General features: G+C 42.8%; 1 protein-coding gene across 1 annotated transcript in view; it reads right to left on the bottom strand.

The window, feature by feature from the left end:
• Positions 1–14,412, bottom strand: part of LOC133026944 (solute carrier organic anion transporter family member 5A1) — a 36,751-nt gene extending 22,339 nt beyond the window's left edge. Inside the window, exon 1 of the mRNA XM_061093945.1 lies at positions 13,464–14,412. Within this exon, the coding sequence (XP_060949928.1) occupies positions 13,464–14,412 (949 nt within the window). The remainder of the gene's footprint in view (positions 1–13,463) is intronic.
• Between the last annotated feature and the right edge of the window lie 6,418 nt (positions 14,413–20,830).

Raw genomic sequence — 20,830 nt, 5'->3', positions numbered from 1 at the left:
CTGGGTAGGAATGCTGATTGTACCCTTTCACACACACACACACGACAAAAGCCAGATGTTAGTGGGCGTTTGTGCGTTTCTTTTTGTCCAGTGTGAAAGGGCCTTTAGTGTCAATGAATTATGTAGCCCTCTACCTGGCCATTAGCGAACAAAGCCCAGTCAGCCTCCAGACCAGGCTGGGAGTGGATGGCAGGCAGCAACACAATGACCTTGAATTTGTAGTTATTGCATTAGACTGGAGCCGTCTCATCTCGAAAAGATGCAATCACATTGTCAGCATTACTCGAGCGCCATGTTGATTTACGGAGCATTACGCGTCACACGTTACCTATTCACTCCCAACCTGGGATAATAATCAATTTCCACACCAGCGGTACGTCAGAAAACATTTAAATGAGCTGTCCTGCTTTATTTAATTCCGTCCACTCTGTGTGATATGTCATCCAACACTTCAGGATTCTGATTTGCTGCACTGCACGGGCCAGCTCGATGTCCGCGGCTCTTTAGGAAATGTACCTGCAGGTGACTGCTGCACGACAGATAATCTATGTGGCTGCCGCTGATAGAGAGAAAAAGACAGAGAGGGAAGCCGCTCCATGTATCCCTGTTATTCCGATCAATTCAGCAACGTGACATCCCGATGTCCACCCAGACAAGAGGAGGAACAAGGTAAGACGAGGCGGTTTTACTTATAAAGCGTGTTTCACACACAGAGGAAGATTCAAGGTTGAAAAACAATACAGACAAAATTAAAAGAAAACAATATAAAGCAAGAAAAATAAAAAAACACAAATGGAAAAGCGTGTTTGCAAAGTAAAAACGTAACGCTTTACAGGGGGACCGGGAATTAAGAGGCACCTCCCTTGTGGGCACTGAGGTAGGGGGATGACGGCATTGTCATGGCAACTTGCTGACAGAGCAGTGTCTTCTTACAAGTCCTAACCTTACAGTTTAACCCAGAGGGCATGCACGGAGACTATGGCCCCTCACCCACATACAGATGCACACAGCAAGGACAGTGAGACAAACTGCAGAGATGAAGTATTTTATAGAAATAGACACGTACAAAATCCAGACGCATCATTTTTTGAGTCTTGGAGTTCTTAAACTGATTAAGTAGAGCCGCGACTAATTCCCCTCACAGGAGAAATAGAAAATCTCATGAATATCATCTTATAAATATGTGTCGACTGTGCATCGTGCTTAAAGCTATCGGGTTCAAGACTATGTCTCGAGTGTCTCAGTGGCACAGAGTTCAGTACATCGACAGTGTCATGGATACAATGTACTGCTGCAATATAGAGGTCGATGATATTTGATCATTTAGCAGGTGCACATCTTTTTTCAGATATGTACAAATTGTCCCTTCCCTATGCTGATTCTGATATCTGAAGTTAGTGTTTTAACCTCTACAGAGGACTAATCTATTAACAGTCGGATTTAAAAAACATAACCTCTATATTGTTTGCCTCTCTGAACTCCTCCCGCTCTCTTGGCAGTGCCAACCATTGAAACTGAAATCCTGAATATGGCTTTCATTGCCGTTTTACTTGTGGAATATGAAATATTGCCAATAAAGCTGGCTAATACACGACCAGAAATCCCATCTTCTTCGCTGCTCTAAAAAACTGTAGTCACCAGTGGCAGTACAGCACAACCGCTGATTTGAAAATTGTAGTCATATCTGGGTTGCGCTGATACACTCAAATGAGGTGGTATGGGATTAGTTAATAGATTTGCGTACTTGTCAATGTGTATTTCCAATCCTGGTATCTGTGTCAGCAACTTCACTGTTGGACCAGTTTGTACACTTTGTGCTTTTATGTTTATTTTTCATTTAAATGACTTTGTGGGTTGAAAAGATCAGAATCTGATCTATTAATCTCTTTGTGAAACATTCAATAGAAGTTTAGGTCTTTGGAATTTAAACATAATGCTGGCATCCCACAGGCCGAGCAGTGGGTGGTAAAAGCCTAAGTACAGTACGATGCAAGATATGAATATTTTAATGGATTAAGTACGGTGAAAAAAGTTGATCCAGCTTTGCAGTCGGTATAGACTGGTACAGCCAAAAAGCCTCGACTCATACTAAGTGATCAGAGACATCAAAGCCTGTCTGATTTAGAAATCAACACTCAGGCCACCCATCAGGCTCTAACAGAACTTTACCTCGGGCATGACTGCTCTAAGCCCCTTAAGCAAAGACATGAAACCAGTCACAAGGGACATGCTCGGCTTGATCGGCATCTGAGGTCTGCGTTTCCCATCCCTCCCCCACGTCCTATGCTGGTCTGTGCAGTAAACTGTGACCTAGTGACCTTTTGCCTCGTCCAGATGCAGGACTTGCAGTGACGTGGTGCCCAAAAGGAGCAGGTGAAGCTACAGTTCATGTTGTAAATGCTCCACTGGAAGCGACTGGCACTCTTTTTTAAAAGGAGAAAACCTAAACTCCTCCCCTGCAGGACAGTAAATCCCCACATTTCCCCAGATTGTGAGAAAAACCCAAACAACACTCGTAATCAAACAACACTCTGTAATCAATGTTTCATGCTGGCTGCTATGCTCTAAATGCAAGGGGGTTCCCCAAGCTCACTTTGCTTAATCAAATGTTTAAAAAATGAGAGAAAAAATAATGGATATTTTTAGCTGCTCCCCAGCTGCAGAGGGAAGCTACAGTACAGTACTCAGCCATCTATGTTCTTATCCTTTCATTGATGTAAAGAAAGTGAGAAAACCAATGTAGTGTGAAGGTATGCAAAGTAATGATGCTGTGCTTCAACTTCATCTCTTAGCACTTAGGTCCTAACGTGCAAGGCTTTGCAATAAAGACAAGATCTAGCCACAACCTTTGAGTAGGTCAAAGGGTCATGGATCCTATCTGACAACAAATGAACGATTTCTGCTGATTGCATTGGTGCGAAGAGCTTCTGGAGATCTGAAGGGCAGAATCTTGATCTTTTATGAGTTGTGTGCACTGTACTTATTGTTGTTTGTGTATATTATTGTATTTTCATTCCATTCCATTTTATGACATGAGGGGGCTGGGGCTCTTTTCTACTTGCTTGCAGATAAAGAATTTTGTTGTGATGTTTTCTGGCTCATATGCTGTTTTTGCGATGAGCAATGGAATAAAAATAGCGGTGATATTCCCACCACCCTCAGAGACAACAACAACAGACTAAATGCACCTGTCACTGACTAATAAGGTAGTGACAGCCGGGGACGCACACCTGATAGAGCCTGTGGTAAACAGCATTAAGAGCAGATACTAGATTGTTAGTGAGTTTGCTTTTGATTTCATAGTCAAATTTAATTCTGTCTTGACTGAATGTGGTGCATGTAGCAGTGCTAAGCAGAGGGGAAAGATTCACACCTTGTATGCCACTGTTATATGTCACTGACTTTTTCTTCCCTTTCTAAAACAGGCCACATTGAGAAAATATAGATATACTGTCGGTACAATTTGGAGCTTATACTACATCAGGGTTTCCCCCAGAAAGCTGGACACCATTGTTTCTTATACTCTAAACATGTTGCACTTTGTTTAATATGCACACCTAACTTTTTTATTTTGAAAAGGGGTTAAATAGATACTTTGATATCTTTTTGAGTTGCACTGCTGACTTAACTTATAAGCCCTCTTTTTTATTTATTTTTATCACGTTGGAGTTGCTAGTTTAAACCTACAGTTTGCACTTTAATATTTGAGCCTTTGTTTACATTTTGTTTTGTGCTGCATTAACATAGCAGTCAGGCCTCTTATTTCAGAAACATGAACCGTAACAGTTTGGTTACCAATAAAAGGTAAGCCTACTACTTCTTTGCTTTCAGCCAGCTACTCAAACAGACAAGCAACAAAATAACAAACAAACAAAATACACAGGCAAGTGTCGGCCTACTTTTAAATAAATTAAACACAGAACTTTGTAGGGCTATTTGAGTCCTCCTCATATTTGTGGAAAATGTATGAAATAAGAAGTACACTATTTTTAAATAAATAAAACCAAATAGCTGCAGCCTAATCGTGTAACGGACTAGGTTTATGTTTATGTTTGGTTTTGACTTATGTTCAGTAAAACACTGTGTTGAAGGAGCGTTCTGATGTGTGACGGTCAGTGAAGGTGACGTATGTTCAGTAAAACACTGTGTTGAAGGAGCGTTCTGATGTCCGAGGGTCAGTGAATGGGTCTGGGTGGGACATGTGACTGTTTGGACCAATGGGATGGTTGCTTGGGGATCGGGGCCATGTCTGTGATCGGGGCTCAATGAGGAAGTGAAGTGTTGTTGATGTGCGCGAGTGACGGATTTTTTTTTTTTTTTTTTTAAATAAAAAAAACAATCGACGCTTAGCCTGGCGGGGGGGGGGGAAGCCTGGCGGCCCGCCAGGCCTATACAGCACTGGGGGAAACCCTGTACATGTTAAAAAGGGGCAATCCAGACTTTTTCGGGCAATTAAAGCCCCTCTTGTGGAGTGTGGTCGAGAGGCCCGGAAAACCAGAGTGAACAGGGAGCCCACTGTAAAGGCTCTTCTGATTTTTTGGCCACTTTCCGGCAGAGCAGCTTTGTCGACAGATTGCTCTTAAGCTAGGACTACTAGTCAGATTTGTGACAATTTATATTCAACAATTATAAAGACTTTTCTAGGTGATTATTTACCATGTTGTGGGTTTATAACTTTGTCAAAGAGGACAAGTCATTGAAGAGACGTAGACTGCATCTTTATCTCCGTCAGTTAACAAAAACATAGGCAGTTATTCTCATCCAGCCAATGTGATCTTTCAAATAATTCCAGAACACACACACAAGTCCCTAATGAGGCCTCAAGCACACTCCGTCTGTTACCACTCTGTGTGTTTGTCTATGCAAAGATATGGTTGTATCATGTGAGAGGGTGGGAGATAATCTTTCATCTGATGATTGGCCATGAATGAGGCATCTGTGGTGGGGGTGCAACCACATTATTCTTGGGGGCTGTGAGAGTGTGTGTTGGTGTGTGTGTGAATCCATGATAGCAGTGAGTTACGGAGCTTAGTTTCCAGCTTTGCCACAAGGTTGCACCTGCAGCTTTTCAGCCTCTCGCAGTGACAGACACGGCACAGCAATCTGAATGATGGTGCAAAGCGGTGCAGCCTCTCGTCTACAACCGACGCCAAGAATTTGACCGATTCATCAGAACATCCTCCTCTGTCTAATCCTCATAGCAGCTGCTCCTCGACGATAAAATATAAGGAATGTGGATTTCACTCTGATATATGAAAAGTCTTCTTATTATACAAAGAGCCATTTCTACTCGTCTACATTAGCTCATGCTTTGCCCTCAAGAAACAATGACATATCTGTGATTACCATTCTTCTTCATGCTTACATGTCCTGTCTGAGCTCCATTTCTATGGCAACACAAAGACAATTTCATATGCTGGAATATTAAACAAAAAAAAGGCCAACATACAAATACAAATATAGCCGAATGTATGCGATCCTAACCATAAATACTACAATGCAGAAGGCATAGCAGGTCTAGTGACTGCACGGCACAGCTTTCGATCACTCGGATGTTAATGCCGGTAAAACAAGGACTCGCCACACTGTTGTGCAGCGGTTGTTCCTCCTGCACACAATGACAGGAGCGTGTGGGGGCAATCTGGACATTGATAGGTCAGACTTTTCTGTTTCTTCACAGATGCACAGCTGTTCATATCCCACTGAATGCTCGCAGGAAGTGTGCGTTTTGCGACACAAAGCTCCACCTCCTGCAAACACTTGTACTCGCACCCGACAACTCCTCGAGCGTCACCCACACCAAACCCCCAGGATGCACACACAATCACACACATGCATATCTGCACATACACACACACACGCCGCTTGTGCAGGCCCGCTGCCAACTCTCAACAGCTGCTCTCTCCCTATTCACATCCTGGATCATCTACCGACAACTAGGCCCCCCAAAATGTAAAACGCACACAAACAAAAGCCTGAAAAGATCAGCATCACCCACCAGCAGGCTTTGAAAAGAATATTCATAAAGTATCCAGCTATTAAAAGAGTCCTACCGAGCACTTTCAATTAACCATTATACAGCATTTTCTCTCAAATATTCCACAACGAGCAAACATTCGCCAAAATCTGCGGATGACTCGTCAAAACACCGTCCCGCCATTGAGCTGTATCACAGTTACATGTTAGCCTATTATCCTTTGTTATATAATGCACAACCAGCTTAAAGCTACATTTGGTGGGATAACGGCGCCTGGCAGAGCTGCTGTGACAGACAGACGAATGTGTGAAGTGAAGTCTGCCCGGCCTGTCAGGCAAATTTTTTTGGTGTTGTTGCGTCATTTTTCAGCATCTGTGTCATGTGTGTGTGCAGCGGTGATCCCAACTGGGTGAGGTCAGGAAACGCTTAGTGCCATCCATCTCCCTCAGACTGGGCTCCTGTCCCTCCAGGAGGATCGACACAGATGGGTCTGCTGTGGTCAGCAAGCACATATGAAGGTCAAGAGGGGACAAACAGCAACTTAAAAAAAAACGATGTACAAGAATGTACAAAAAATGTATGTAAGATAAATGCTCTACATTTCTTTGCCAATGCTGCTCTAAAGAGCTGTTTGTATGCCCATGAGAAGAGATTGGTTGATACCATCCTCATACTTGTGAACACGTGTTTTTCTTCTAACACTCATGTAAATGTCATCATCGCCTTTGGCATCAGCAGATCGTCCTCTCTCATTCTCCAGTTTTACAGCAAAGAGGTCAAGGAGAACAACAGCCAGTCCGCCGCTCTGAGGGCATTAACACTTGACTTGAAGATTTATTTTTCCCATCTATGAAACACAGCAAATACAGCAGAGCAGATGAGATGCCCCAAAGACATAGGGGATGTGATTCAGCTCGACATGGACGTACAGTCTCGGCCAACATTTTCCGTTTCAGTGCCTGATGTCGACAGTACCCTCTGCCCCGACGGTCATCATCACAGGATGTACTGCCCCCCTAGCAACAGATAAACATCTGGTAATTATTGACAATGACTCATTTCCTGACTGGACTCAAGAGGCGGACCTGTTTCTCTCCATGCTGCTGATTAGCTCAATTAGAGAAAGGCAAACAGAGAGGCTGCAGGTATCAGAGCCCTTTCAGCCAGCAGAGATGAGACGGCCAAGGATCGACTGCTGAGACGCGAGATGGGTTGAGTGCATGTATTTAGGGGACATCAATGCTCAACACTCCACACCATTGATCAATACTGCCCAGACTCTGCCTTCAAATTGTGTACAAAAGCAGAAGATGGCAACACTTGTATTCCGGGATATTTGGGCTTCATTCTGCAATGAGAGGAAGTGGAGGGGCGTTGTCCATCTTTATCTACATACAATCTATGTATGACCTGGTCAAACATATGTACCACCAAGCCATATCATTCTAAATATGAGTAGTATTTTGTTCCCCATGCTGATGTCTAAAGTGCGAATGAACCAACATTAATATGCAGTGTTTCAGTGCTGTAATAATTAAACCAGTTCATAGCCATTTTAGGAGCATTATTTAATTTCCACCTGAGCCACAAAGACCCAGGGATCAAGGGGGATTTCGTGGAATGGACCTAAGAGCCAGCGAGAAAGAAAAAAAACTCCTATTTATCCTGCACAGCTGAAAACAAAAGGTTTTTTTTCCCACATTCCTGCCATTAGAAAAACCTCTTGTGGCATTTCCCCAGGAACCTTTCCTCACTGTCAAAACAGCCTGGCTACAACCCTGAAAAATAGCCACTAGTCATCAGCCAATGGGGTTGAGGAATGACTACACTAACAATCATGTGGCTCGGCACCCTGCCTCTGGAAAACAAACGAGATTCCTTCACTTATCTGAACTTTCGCTGCCCTTTTCTTGCAGACATATTTAATAGAAGACTGCACTGTCAAGTTTTGATGGTAGAATTTCTAGAAAATGCCTTGCACTTGTTTATAGATTACAGCAATTTAATATTTACATAAAACAAGTAATTGTAATCTAGTTTCCAACATTATCTGTATTCCATTCAAGCTACAGCAGTTACAGCTGTATATACTTAACATTATGATGTGTTAATTCATATTTTTACAGCAGCGTTGACAATTATTGCTGTTAATTAATGCACCCTAGGCTAAGAGACCAGAATCTATGAGGTACTCCAAGACAAGGCAATAATCATGTCCTTCCAATATAAAACAAAAGCTGATTATCAGTTTAAGATGTAAAGTCCTGGTGAGCTGAAGCAGGAGGTGGCTCTACAATACAATTAGTAATACAGTTTAGACAGTAGTTACAGTGGGGTGAACGGAGTTGAAGGGATAGTTTGGATTTCACTGTTCAGCAACTGTCACAAGGGTTAATTTCTCTGATAATTTTGGTTTTAGTTGGTGATTTAACGCTATAAAAATGGGGTGAGACATCAAGAGTGCATGCATCTGCTGGATCTCAATCCTGTGGCTCCACATTACCACCACAACTGCACATGCTCTGGCTCCAAATGGAATCAACAGCACAAGATGGCGGCTACCGTATCCGGGTCATTTTGGCCTCATTTTTGTAGAACGGGAGGCAGACGCGTCATCCGTCTGTACTGTTTTCACTCAATGCCTGGGACTGCTTGTTCGACGTGCTCTCTTTAATATCGTCTCTGCAGCTCCTCTGTCTCCGCCGTCAAATCTTGTCAAGCTGCACGAGTAAACTGCCGCGTGCAAAGCAAAAGTAATATGCATAATTTTCTCAGAAGAAAGTTCAACTGTATTTTCACAGTATGTTACCGTGCAAACATTTTACAATTACTGTATAAACTACAGCACTTTGTTTTCAGTGTGTTGTAAAGGATTGCAGGTTGGTGGAGACAACAACAGTCATCGCTAGCAGAGGAGCCGCCACGGAGGGGTCAGTGGTTCACAGGGGGAGTCATAATAGTAGTAGTAGTAACAGCCAGCGCTGGCAGCTCAGCAGTCTGCAGCTAAAAAGGTTTTCCTGCTGCTGAGTAACCCTGAGGGCCTGTGTGGCCTACAGGACCGAGCAGGGAAGGAGGGGCAGCGATATTTAAAACCTCAGTGAGAATAACAGGACAGTGATGAAACAGGACCGGCCTCCTTTCTATATGAGTGCCAGCCTCTGACGGGGCCAAACGTGTACCCAGACCAATCCCTGAAATGTGATCAGTCAGCCTGGAGGGGCAGTGAGAGATGGGGGGGGGGGGCAGGATCTCTGGGGGCTTGTGTGTTTGCTTCTGTGTGTGCACAGTCTGCATTTGCTTTGGCTGCTGCTGAGCAGAACAGGACACACTGTTAAATGAGATCGACTGAGTGAGCACAGGAGGGGTCGTGCCACGGCCTCGGCTGATAATCCACAATCACAAACAAAAAGGAGGGTTGACTGTAAACTAACAGTTCATTCCTATTTTTACCTCTCTAATCTGCAGGGGACACACACACACATACGCAAAACACTTTGGGAGAGAGACTGAGCGCAACTGTTCTTTCTAAATTTGTCATAGAGCAGAGAACACGCCCCTTGTTTTCATGTGAGCAATCGAGTGCATGTCTATGTATTACACAGCAGACAAGACCAGGGTTCAGCCTGTCCCTGTGGGCACATATATATAAACACACATGTTTGTATATTATTCTGTTTTTACGTTATATGAAAGGCTTCTATATATTGCTACTGAAGTTATTGTGCTAACCAGCTAGCCTCAGCCCGTCTTGTACTACCATTTTTTACCCAAAGAGGCGATTGGAGACAATTGTTTATGAGTAAAGGAATGACATTTTATGGCAACTCATAAATAGCAATAGACAGATTTATCGGTCTTGACAAAAAAAAACGTATAAGCAAATATTTCTGTACGTTTGTATTTAAGTTGGCCAAATTAGTCTTGAGAGTTTTCTTATTGTACTTTATCAGAAGCAAAAAATATAACAAAAACATAATATTGGTATTTTAGAACTGCCATCAGTGGCCCTGCCCTCCCAATATCATCACCAGGCACTGAAAAACACGTACAGCTCCAGGTTTATTTCTCTCTTCACAGTCTTCTACATTCCCTTTGTATCAAGCAGGAGCTACGGTGCAAGCCTTTGATTTTATGCGAGTATCAAAAAAACAGTAGCGCAAACTGGTATATGGCTTCAGAGTCACCTGCTTTGGAAACTAGTTAACGCAGCAGCAGCGAGGCTGTGTTGGCCGCAGGAGGAATCAATTAACCTTATCCTGCATGTAGAGAGGAGGGCATCGCTGCATGCAAAGAGGCCGAAAAGTCTAGACAATAAACAGGTAATAAAACAACCACAGTGCATAAACTAAAGGGTGATGAAATTCCAGTTTATACTCCTCCACTGACTGGTAATGGGGACATATGCAGAGAGCAATCTAATCAGACCTGACGGCTCCATTCATCCCACATCAATAACAGCTTCTCAGCATCATTAGCTTGTAAACCTCAGAGGCCACGCCCCTCTACTGAAAAAACGGGGGGTGCTGTCAACATTTTTGGATTGGACAAAGAAATCAATGCGAAGAATCTACATTATTGGTTGTTTCGATCGGTGCGTTGCCAAGTGAGATGGAGATGGTGACAGATTGTTGGAAATTAAAAGGCATTCATGAGATACTGAGACAACACTAAAGACCTCATCTTACGCAACAAGCCACCGTCACACGGGGAGGAGAGGCTCCTTGGAGAAGGGCACAGACAAACGTTCACCATAGTAACACCACGAATGGTACGTTGTAAATCCGTCAGAGCAGTGGGGAAAAAAGAAAAGACTGAGGGAGGAGGTGGAATGCGCACACCAGGTCTCCTATAGAGACTTCAACCAGCAACAGTTCTCATGTAGATGATTGCTATAAAATCTAGACATCCTCAACAAACAAAATCCGCAAAGCCAAGTGGACTGTAAACCAATTTCACCATTTGCTCAGGCACTGTAGCAGAAGAGGTAAAGTTCAGATGGCGTGCCCGTTTGGTTACCATGATGACGTGGGGCCAGAGTTGGGGGGGGAAAGGGGGGGGCGACAGGTCAGAGGGAATTCCCTGCTGTGCATGCATGCAGACAGAAAAATGGCATCCCGGTAAGAGAAATAATACACACACTCTCGCTCGCACATACACACAATCTCTTCAAGGACACCAAGTACCCTCCGTTGTAAACCGCATTGTCCTACAAAAGGGAGCAACTCCTCCCCTCTGAGCCAGTGCAAATTGAGATGGGGTTTACACTAATGGGTCTGTTGGGGAGGGGGGGAAAAGCACAGCACAAGGTGATATTGGGGGAAGCCTCCTCGGGATATGGGTAGCCCACATCTCCACAAGATGAAGTTGTGAGAGCGTGGAAATGGGTTTGAGGGTTTCTGGGTGAGCAGGTTTAGCGACGTTAGCTCTCGTTCCCCCTGCGAGCAGAAGGAGAGGAAGGATTTTTGCGTATATTTCATCCGTTCAAACTGACGTGAATGCAAAATCAATCCTTGAAAATGTGAACCCCTTCAACTGTGGCTCATGAACCAAACACCACAATATACCACAGCGAATGTGAAAGACAAGGATGTGCTCAAAACACATGAAGAATGAAACTGAGACTCAGTTACCATGGTTATTTCATGTTCCAGAAAAACAAATCCGAGGACATTTTTCCCCCTGCGTGTCTCACACACTGTGACATGTCAAAACACGTTTCTGTTTTCACCAACAATGCTCGGCTGGAACTAAACAGATTATCTCTGAAAACAACCATCAAGGTCACTGGAGCAAAGGCTACTTTGTGATGGATATCTAGAAAAGAGGGACGATTCAGAGGGAGCCTTAACCACAAAGACACATCTGCTCAGGAGTACCTTAGCACAGGGAGGGTATAGAGCCCTTTGCTGTTTCGAGGTTGTTTTCTCCTTGTTCTTCTGAACCGGTTCAATAGCTATGCTGCATTGGCTCTCTGTGATGCAGGGATCTAATCAATACCGGGTCTCAGGGGCAGCGGCACAGGCAGTGTGTGAGGACAACGGTGAAAATGCTTCATAGGCTGCGAGATGTCGCGATGGAGGGCTGGTGTCAATTAAACTGAAAATGTATTGACTAAAGCAGAACTTAAATGGATAATTCACAGAAAAATGAAAATTCCCTCATTATCTACTCACCACTATGCCGATGGAGGGGTGGGTGAAGTGTTTGAGTCCACAAAACCATTCTGGAATTTGAATTTTTGTGGTGAACTATCCCTTTAAGAGAGGATTATGTCACTTTAAATGTTATACTTTTGGTTTTATACTATTGATCAAAATGTACAAAACATTAGCTCTGTAGGTTTTGTTTGTTTCCTAGAATGACTTAAATCCCAGAACATTGGGGACAGCAATGAATTGGTGTCGCCTCGATACACAAAGGTCAGTGGGACAGTGACCATCTGCGTGACATACAGCACCACACTGGGGGGTGCCCCTTGTCCCAATAACACAACGACAGTGTGCGGACAGAGAGGGATTACTTCTGCAATCGGGATCTTCTCAATGAGCAACGTGGAGTTTGTGGTGCGAGCGTGACGCCGATTATTCGGAGCAAAACAATTAAGGCCAGCGGAGCCCGAGCATACCAGATAAATTACATGATACCTTGAGATGTTGAGGAATGTCCGAATGATTTACAGAAGGAGGAACAGAGGAATCCAGGAGAAGAGAAAACAACCTGATAACACTTAAAACACAGTGGAAGTCTTTTCTGGGGAAACATGAGTGTGTTGCAGCCGTCTGTGCACGCAGCAGTATTTTCCACACACACACACAGACACACAACACTGGACCATTAATCACTAGCAACCCAGTTCTGCTTCTCGCCCCACACTCCTCTCTCATGTGCTTCTAGCCCAAGGTTGACTATGCAGCCTCTGTATTTACCTCAGTGTGGAGCGGAGGCTGCATGCCAGGGAGATTAAATCAAGAGGGACAGAGGGTGATGAGTGTTTAGTTGAACCCTGCATGAATAAATACATGCATGTTCCCTTCCTGGTAAACATCAGTAGGACCAGAGCACTTCCATCGATCAAATTACAAACATCCAATTTGTAATCAGCTAATTGATAAACATATTATTGACTCTAATTGTGTTATTGTGAGATTACACACTGTGTAAACCTAGCGCACTGTATCCTTCCACTTACCCACCAGACGTGTGTTGTTTGAATAAAGCAATGACTAATGGAACTGCTCGAGTTTAAAAAAGCAGCCTGTCATCTGTTATTTATTGAAATGAATTCAGCAAGTCGGTGTTGAGTGAAACCACCTAATTGCTTTGTCGTCGAACACGACTTCTTCACTTTTTTTGTAAATGTCGGTGAAGAGAGAGGAAAATAAAACGCATCACAGGATGGAGGTGATTTATTCCCTCTGACTGCAGCGCTTACACACATCATTATTCTAGCTCTGCTCTGCTTACTGGTCCATTCAGGTTGACTTACCAAGGTAGAGAGAGGCATTTTCTTTCTTCACGTTGTCATCCAGGTAGGTGGGCCCCAGGGTGTAGATGGGCGTGGAGCCCATGCCGATGAGTATCTGGGCGCAGATGAACAGAGCCACGTACAGGTTGTGCTCGTTGCCCTCCTGGTCACGGGGGCACGACGCCACGTCCAGGTCTCGCCCGCTGCTGTTGCCGCTCTGACAGAGGCCTCCGTGACCTAGTGACGAGTTCATCTCCTGGATCTGGTAGGGTGGCGAGATGAAGTGGGGCAGGGAGAACATCGCGGCCCCTATGGCGATGACCACGCCACCCACAGCAAGCCAGCGCGGCCTTTGACCTCTGCCGCCAAAGTAGGAGATGAAGACCACCACCACCAAGCTGCCGATGTCGAAGCAGCTGACCAGCAGGCCGGACTCTGAGCTGCGGAGGCTGTAACGCTTCTCAATGGTGGTGATGACACTGCTCAGGTAGCCCGACACCATCAGGGACTGGATGAAGGTCAGGTAGCACATGCAGAACAGGAAGCAGCGGGAGTCCCTCAGGATGACCCGCACGTACTTCCTGACTGGGATACGGATAAGGCAGGTAAAGGGGAAGCCAAGTTTTTTGCCCCCAGCCCTGTGGCCCTCCACCGGCAGAGAGCTGCTGAGCCCCACCATGCTGGAGGCGGAGGGAGAGAAGTCCGTCCTGGAGGAGGGGGACTCTGCCTGGCTGGAGTCGGGGGTCTTCAGCTGGAGCTCGCCGGACTCGTCCACGGCCACACAGGTGTGGGTGGTGTTGAGCAGCCGGGTCTCCAGTGCCTTGCTCTCCGGCTGACACGGTCCATTCAGGATGGGTAAGCTCTTGGACTTGAAGCAGTTCTCGGGGTTCGGGTACTGGTCCTGGAGCTCTCGGATCTCCAGGGACTCAGACAGGTCGCTCCCGGTTTCATCATTGTCCGACGAGGTCATGGCCCCGGCTGGACTTTCCGCTTCAGTCGGCTCCGGGCTGTGCTGACAGGTCGGGTCAGTGACTAGTGCCACATGAGGACACGGTGGAGCAGCTGTGGAGCTGGATGCTGGAGCACAGGCTGCTCTGCCACAGGGACTGGACCCCTCTGGTTACGTGCATGTTCTCTTCCCAATCTCCATTAAGTGTCTCTTTGAATGACAGAACATCCCCTTCCTTCACTAATCAGTTCATTGATTTGTTTACAATAAAAAATAATAATAAACATGTAAATATAACAAAAAGGTGAAGTTCCACTAAAACTTAGGATCCCATGTGGATTTTATGGCTCTTTGTTAGAAAGCTGGATGTTTCCTTTGTCCCATGGCTGGGCAGCATCCTGGAGAGGAGATTAAAAAAAAAGCATTAAAAACACAAACCACTTTCACAGTCAACACATTATTAAATATATACAATATCCACACCCTGTGCCCCCCATCACCACCAGCACTTCTCCCCCTCTGGCTTGAACCGGTCCCCTCATATCTCCACATTGAAATAAACAACTAATCCCATCAATAAAACCAGTTAAACCTACAGGAACGAAACAGGTGCACAAGTGTCAGCGGGTGTCAGCGGGTGTTGACGTGGAAAGACACCCGGCTTCGCTTTGTACAAAGATCCCAGAAAACAGAGAAACCCACCCGGAGAACAAAAGAGCAGCACGCTGTGGTCCCCGAGCGTCTCAGAATATCACTTCGGAAAGAAATTTAAAAACCACCGAGTCCACACGAGGCGGTTCAGGAGGAAAGAAGACGAACCCGAGCCCCGAATAAAAGTGAGAACATGATGTGACAGAGGAGGAGGAGGAAGAGGAAGAGGAAGAGGAGGAGGAGGAGGTGGAGGAGGAGGTGGAGGAGTGAAGGACTGAGATTCTCACCCGGACCCGCGGAGGAGCTGTTGTTGTCTGCGGAGCTCCCACTCTCTGAATCAATGGGACTGATGGTTGCTGCTGCTGGGAGCCCAGTGCTGCCTTCAATGTCCTACGGAAATACTACGAACCGGCCGGTGGGGCATCGACAAAGTGGAGAAGAGAAATGGAGACGAAGCCACATTTTCATCCCCTGTGACTTAACACAATAGATTAGATATTAAATACAGCGATTAATGCAAATATATCTCTTGTTTATGAACTATTCAACGAGTTTAACGATAAATACATACCCGTGCTCGTTTTTTTTGATAAACGTGCGTTATTTGCGTGGAAAATGTGACAAATAATCACCTTTAGCGGTATATCACTGTTTTTGTTGTTACTTTTAACCATTTACACAACTACATGCAAACTTTTAGCTACAAATTTAAAGTTAGTTTCTAAAACCGATTAGGAGATGAGAACCGCGAACGCATCAACGCCTGAGCCACCCTGGGATTTGTAGTTTTTTTTCCTCACTTCAAGGTGCGTTCAATGTGCGGTTTAATCATCAGTTTAACCCTTTGAGGTTAGAAACTGTGAACAATTACTGAAGTACAGCTGCCGCCATGTTTCCCCTCAGCTAATGTTGGTGACAGCAGACGTGGGACTTCATATCCCATCATGCCTGTGAGCCCAATGGTGTCTTGTTGACGTCATTTACTGGTCACAGATGGACAATGGGCTCTGTGCCTCTGATGCAATAAACTGTAAACATGCTGGAGTCACTTCAGTCTCAGTACCAAAACACTGAACTGAAGTAAACCCAATGTTGTGTGGTTAAATTATGCTCTATGGACATTTTTCAACCTTTTAATGAAATATATTCATTTTACAACAACATTCATGTAGATTATTGTGGGAAAAATATAAACTAGAAGGTTTTGCATGAATTGTCGGAATTATATTAAATGTGTCCCACACTGTGATTCTTGTGAGGCGTCAGAAGCCAAGGTTGGAAACTACTGGGTTATTCTCTAACAATAGGTTTTTAAAGCATGTTAAATCATCCAGTATCTAAAATCCAAAAAGAAAAAAGAAACTTTTAAGTAAGGCTGTCAAATATATGTAGTTCAGTAGAAAATACAATGGTTTTCTCTGAAATGTGTATCAAAAGCAGCATAGACACAGACACACACACACAACAATTTGTCCATCTTCTTCCTGTGCATAAGGGAAGTGTCCTTGGCTAGGTACTGAACCCCTAAATTTGGCAGGACTTCAACCACCTATTAATTGCACAATATGTTACACTATGTATATTCAAAAACAAAAATAAATAAATCTAAAATATTAAATCAAAATAAAAAAATATATATTAAAAAATTAAATTAAATTAATTCTGCGCAGAAGCCGAGTGCGCACATCCCGCGCAGAAGTAAACTTCTACAACAACACCTATAGAGAACATTAGAAAAGTTTATTTGTGATTGCATAGACATTGTAGCGATCTGTAGCTGAGGCCAAACGCGTTATTCTAATGCTCTTTACTCTGTGCAAACTGTTTATGAAAACCAGTTTCAAAAGGTTCGTCCTTTTGCAATTGATGGACCCTGATTAAATAATTCCATGTGTGTGTGTGTATGAGTGTGTGTGTTTCTATTTCTATTGTTTTACTCTCCAAAAGCTAATGTCAGGTCTGAACAACCACAGAGATCCCATATGATTCAGTGCAGTTGTTATAAGAGCATGCTGTTCTTGTCAAAGTCATAAAGGTTCATGGGGGAACGGTTTCATTTTGTACAAATCCAATGTTACATCAGAATATAGATAATTGCAATAATCCCATCAAATCTAAACAACATGAAGATCATGTCTCTAATGTTATTGGTTGCAAAACCTTATATGTAACTACACTTGTGGACGTTCAAGTTTAGATTTATGTTTGTGTTTATTCTTGTATCGCAGTTCATGTATGTGGTTTTGTGAGACACATACACAAGCAATGCTGAACCTTAAACTATTTCATCGTCCACGTGTTAAGCGTAAACACAATTCTGCAGCTCTCATCATTTGTACTGTCAAAGTTTATGTAGAGCAAGATTATGATTATGCAACATTTTCTATATATTTATTGTCCACAGCAGCAGCCGCATGCCATGAACTTGTGGAAGACAGGCAAGTTACACTGTTGGCCCGGAGCCATTCAGTTAGCCCCTGACCTTTCTTAAAGAGAGCGAGGGAGAGAGTGTGGAGACTTCACAAATGACAAGAGCAGCCTTTTCCAAAGGTTAATATGTTCATGTTTCCTCAGAAATAGTTTCAGGGGAGCGCAGTGCAAGTTCAGAGGAATTTGTCTTGGATGCTGTGCAGCCGTCAGAGAAACAAAAACGCGTCTGTATTTGGTGCAGAAAACAAACAGAAAGCTTCATATGTGAAACGGGGTGAAGCAGAACAATAGAGGCCGGAGAAGCACGTCTGCGAAGGGGTTTGCTACAAAGCCTTCCTTCATTTCAAAAGGTTCCCACACACATTGTCGGTTGTTATTGTTATTGTTTGCAGATCTCATACGTTCAGCAATAAAATAGAGAGCGTCTTACTATAAAATGAAACGGCTTATTAATGGTCAGAAATAAAACCTATTTATTGTTACACACATGTTGATAAATCCCTGCTGAACTGGCAGACAGTGATGTTATAGTGTTATAGTCACAGTAGAATAAACTGTGATAATTTAACCCTTTGATACACAACATTGGTCAAAAGTTATCCGATGGAGATTTAATTGTAAATATCTTTGCAATAAATTTATTTCATCATTCAGAATTTCAGGAATTCTTCAATTAACTTGTTTATGATCATCACAAATTCTTATTTTCATTTGTCCTTTTTTACTTTTTTAATAAATATAATTTTTGTATTATTATCCTTCTAAGGCACAACATGGGTAAAAAATGACCCGTATTAATTTCACATTTAATTTAATGCATGGCTGTGCTTCTTTGCTATATCTTTTAAAATATATTTAATTAATCATTTAATATTACAAAGTATTCATTAAAATATGTGCTGCTTTTGCATATCTGATTCATGTAAGTCTTATTTTACAATTGTTTTACCTAAGAAAATACGTCATTTCTTGCAATTCAAGGAATTTTTCCACCAAAAACTGAACTGTTGTTGTACTGTTTCTTGAGAAAGAAAAAAAAAGATAAAAAAAAATTACTATATATAAAATATATATATACAATTATAGTAATTGATTGCTCCTTAAGTTCCCACTGTCCACAAGGTGGCAGTATTGTACTGCTCAGCTTGAGCTTATGTTGTGATCTGACCAGAACATTATTATTAGGATTATTATAATTACTATTATTTATATCTTCTATCACTCTCTCTTTCTCTCACTCTAGCTATCTATCTTCCTAAATTTTTATGCTGTTTTGGACAAAAGATTAATTACATTTGTATACATTTTACATTCATATATGTAGATATTTATATATCAAATATTTCAAGCAGTTCTGCAGCTATATGATAAACTAGGGCTACGTTGAGTCAAATACACCAGAGCAAATTCCAGGTAGGTGTAAACCTACTTGGCAATAAATACCTTCTGGTTCTGATTCTGATTGGATGCAATAAAATAATGTATATTATCAAAGCCAGGTTAAAGAGATGTGTTTTAAAGTCATATGTATGATTTCGAGACTTCCAGCAGCTGCAGGTTCCAGTGGATCAGAGTCAAAGCTGCTTCACCAGAACAAGGATTGATTCTGCAGCAGCTAAATGAGCCTGAACACGAATCTCAAAAACACACTGACAACCCTGTGAATCGATCATTATAAAAAGTTGCAGCCAATAATGTTCTACTCTTTTAATATATTATTAGTATCTTTATATTCAGGTGGGTGTTGCCACATTGAGGAGTCAAGAACTGTGCAGAACCATGTTCACAGTTCCTCAGTGTGACACTGACCTCTTGTGACCAACTGGGAGAACAACACACTAAACAGCCAAAATCAGATCTGAGACACTTTCAATTTAAATTTCCATGAAATCAAAGCACATTGTGATAAAGAGCAAAGGTCGAGGGTTGATTGTAAGTTTTATGAAACTTTGTAGCAGCTGATAATGAAATAATGTCAGAAAAATTTACTAAGAACGTTTTTCCTTCATGAAGCGATGTGGCATTCAGAGACACGTGAAATAATAAAGTGAGATTTTTCAAATCTTTAAAAGTTGCTGCAGATATTTCATTTAGATTTATCACATCCAGAAAACTTCTTTAAACTTGATTTAACATCAGCTGCTACAAACCAACATGACTCACGTGTTTCTAAAGATCTTCCTTGTTGTCCACAGCAGCTCTGCAGCTTCTTTCAACTTCAGACTATTTAAGCAGTTTTCAAAATTGTATTTTCAGTAATTTTAATGTCCCAAACAGAAAAGTTGTTAAAGGGACTCTTACCTTTGTTGCATTTTTACACTTTTTGTGGATAAGGTTAAATTGGTATTAAAAAGGTAATGACACTCTAAAATGCAAGACAGACCCACCAGGAGTTAAAACAAACAATTATTTCACTCTCGTAATATTTAGTGAAAACTTCAACCAATAAAATTCTTCGGACCGAAGGACCTTATTGGCCGACAGACCTGTCTGTTTGCTGCATGGAAACAGACAGGAAGCCCGTCTGCTTCTTGTGGCGCATTCGGGCCCGCGTCATCAAGGCGCGTCCTCAACTATATGGTTTGTTTTGATTCCACGGCAGACAGTAGCGAGTAGCGACCGTATCGACCGTAGCGACTGACGATGGCAGACCAAAGTGGTCCACGGCGTACTGAAACAGCCGCTCCCAGGGGGAAAAACAAAAGTTTAAAACACCGCGGATGGGAACGAGGGGGTGGGGCATTGGAGGAAGGCGGGATGATTTGAATGTGCTGTAATTCTCAAATGCAACAAAGGTAAGAGTCCCTTTAAGTTGTCAACCGCTGTAAAGATAGAGCAAATTTAATTGAATTTAATTATAAAGTATTTGACTTTGACTGAAGAACATTAGATTAGATAAAACTTTATTTATCAACACATCGGCGAAATTCACATAAGCACGCATCTCCTTGTGAACATGTACACGAGGCTTTTGAGAGAAAAGTGGGTGAGAGTTTTACTTCAGAAATATTGTTTGTATAGAAAGGTTGTTGTTGAGGTTGTATTCATTCTAACAAGATTGAGGTTTTGTGCTTCAATGGATTTTATAGATTTATTTGTGAGTATTTCTTCCTCTGAGCTGAAATTCCAATCAGCTTTATCGATACGGCAAGAAGGTCATAAATCTTCAGGCGATGCAAAACATGAACGTGGTCATATTTTCAAGGCTTCTTATTCTATTCAAATATTCAAGAGTCACTTTAGTTCCATGTGACCGATGTTATTTCAGAAGAGGTTCTTATAATCTGTATTTATGTCTGTGAGACTCTTTGTTCAGATTTACGCACAAACCTGACACATGGAGCCACAGAGTGACATC

This window comes from Limanda limanda, chromosome 20 (genome assembly GCF_963576545.1).
Source record: "Limanda limanda chromosome 20, fLimLim1.1, whole genome shotgun sequence".
In the NCBI taxonomy this organism is placed as follows: Eukaryota; Metazoa; Chordata; class Actinopteri; order Pleuronectiformes; family Pleuronectidae; genus Limanda; species Limanda limanda.
The sequence above is the reverse complement of the archived record's forward strand: the minus strand, read 5'-3'. Positions and strand labels throughout refer to the sequence as shown.